The sequence below is a fragment of the Triticum aestivum genome, chromosome 7D (assembly GCF_018294505.1).
Source record: "Triticum aestivum cultivar Chinese Spring chromosome 7D, IWGSC CS RefSeq v2.1, whole genome shotgun sequence".
NCBI classification, from domain to species: Eukaryota; Viridiplantae; Streptophyta; class Magnoliopsida; order Poales; family Poaceae; genus Triticum; species Triticum aestivum.
Genome location: NC_057814.1, coordinates 27,750,055 through 27,751,844, shown reverse-complemented (window position 1 = coordinate 27,751,844; position 1,790 = coordinate 27,750,055). Strand labels below are relative to the sequence as shown.

General features: G+C 41.6%; 1 protein-coding gene across 1 annotated transcript in view; it reads left to right on the top strand.

Annotated features, from left to right (window-relative positions):
• The first annotated feature begins 363 nt into the window (after positions 1-363).
• The window catches only part of LOC123166476 (1-deoxy-D-xylulose 5-phosphate reductoisomerase, chloroplastic), a 5,333-nt gene continuing 3,906 nt past the window's right edge, over positions 364-1,790 (top strand). The window contains exon 1 of the mRNA XM_044584280.1: positions 364-551. Coding sequence (XP_044440215.1) covers positions 461-551 — 91 coding nt within the window. The 5' untranslated portion in view covers positions 364-460. The remainder of the gene's footprint in view (positions 552-1,790) is intronic.

Here is a 1,790-nt window from a genome sequence, read left to right as displayed (position 1 = left end):
TCATTGCTGCATTGTTTGTTGTATTCAGATTAAAAGTTGGTAACTATATTTGTTGAACTATTGAATTGTTTGATCTAAATTGAGTAGTGGAGTAAACAAAAGAAAACATAACTTTACCCAGAAGCTTAACAGCCTGTACAAAGTTATGGAACGCTTTCTACATGTGTTATGTAAGCTGCGAACATAACACAAGCTTAGCCCGCGTTTTCTGTTTATATAACGAGCACTTCCTAAGAAGTTAATAGTAAATCTGACCACTACGTAATCAAATCAAGGGCTCAGATCTATTATGAACTCTTAACTCTTATGTGAAAAGGGGAGGTAAGAGGGAGCATGCTAAAATTTGCCATATATAACTCACTCGTTCCCTTACTCCCCACACACCTCCACTATCTCCACTCTCAGAGCAAAGCATTGTCCCGGAGGAAACAAACAGATCAGAGCAGAGTCGTTGGCGGCGATGGCGCTCAAGGTCTCCTTCCCCGGTGAGCTCGCCGGCGCCGCCATTCTCGAGTCCCCCAGGAGTGGAGCTTTCCGCCACCTCCGTCAAGGTTGGGTCCTTTGCCGGTCTAATTTTCCTTCCTTGTTTCTGGGATCGGCATGTTAATTTTCAGGTTACCTTCCATGCGGGCTTCCTGTACTCCAGTTCTTTCTTGCTAATCTCCTCCCATTTTGGTTGATTCCATCTGTTTTTTTGTTTACTCCATGTGGTAGAGTTGTATGGCGCGTTTAGGTAATTACTCGTCAGTTCCGAGGTGACTGCATTTGTATGTCATGTAGTGCTCCTACTAGCTAGACATACGATTTTAAATTCCACTATGCAAAGGTGGTGTGGTGAGGATGCTGCTGGTGATGTAAATTTATACAAAAATGTCATCTCCTGTCAGATGATATTTTCATGTGCCATGTTCGTTTTCGCGGTTCAAGATTTGAGAATATACATAGTTAATATGGTCTGTCAGTGTCGACACAAAAATATAGTATGTCAGTGTCAGCCACTAAAACAAAGATAGTCTGTCAGTATATAGATTTTATTTGTGCGGGTTGTCGGTGTAAAGTTGCATTCTTTTACTTTCATGAGGCCTAAGAGCATGGTAGTATAACGAGTAACCCGCTATATAAAGTTCCCCTTCAATTATAGCCAACCTAATAATCAGCAGCTTAGCCCGGCCCTGGGCTACCTGACCGCGGAGAGTTTTTTCTTTGTCGACTGTAGCTACAGTACCTATGTGCATAGCATACAAGGCTGGCCAGGGCCCTACGTAGATGCTGGTACAGTACTACTAATAGTCAACGTGTATAGTAGCTAGTTACTTAGAAGTATTGTTTTTATAATACATGATCCACCATACGCTCTCATAATATATCTTGGAGGCCGTGCTGCAACTTTACAACCGGATTCCATTCTCTCTTATCCAAAAAAAAGAAGCCCGGTGCATGTAGCTTCAGCTTACGCAGGGTCCGACCAGTTTGGATTTATAGTACGCAGTCTTTTCCTATATTTCTGCAAGAGGCAGTTTTCAGATTCTCTCTTATCCAAGATAGCAAAATTATAATACTTTAATCCTTGCAGCATGCTTGCATCACCTTATTATACTTGCTCTAATTGTTTGGTGAGGACGTCTTTCAAAAGGCAGGGTTTCCCTATGAAAAGAACTTGGGATGACTTCATTTCCTGGACAAAAGCCATGAAATTTCTGAAATGGATGCAACCGACTTTTTTCCTGACAGTTGGCAGTACTACCTCTTTCGCAGCCAACAATCTAGAATTTTTTTAAATTTTTCTGAAA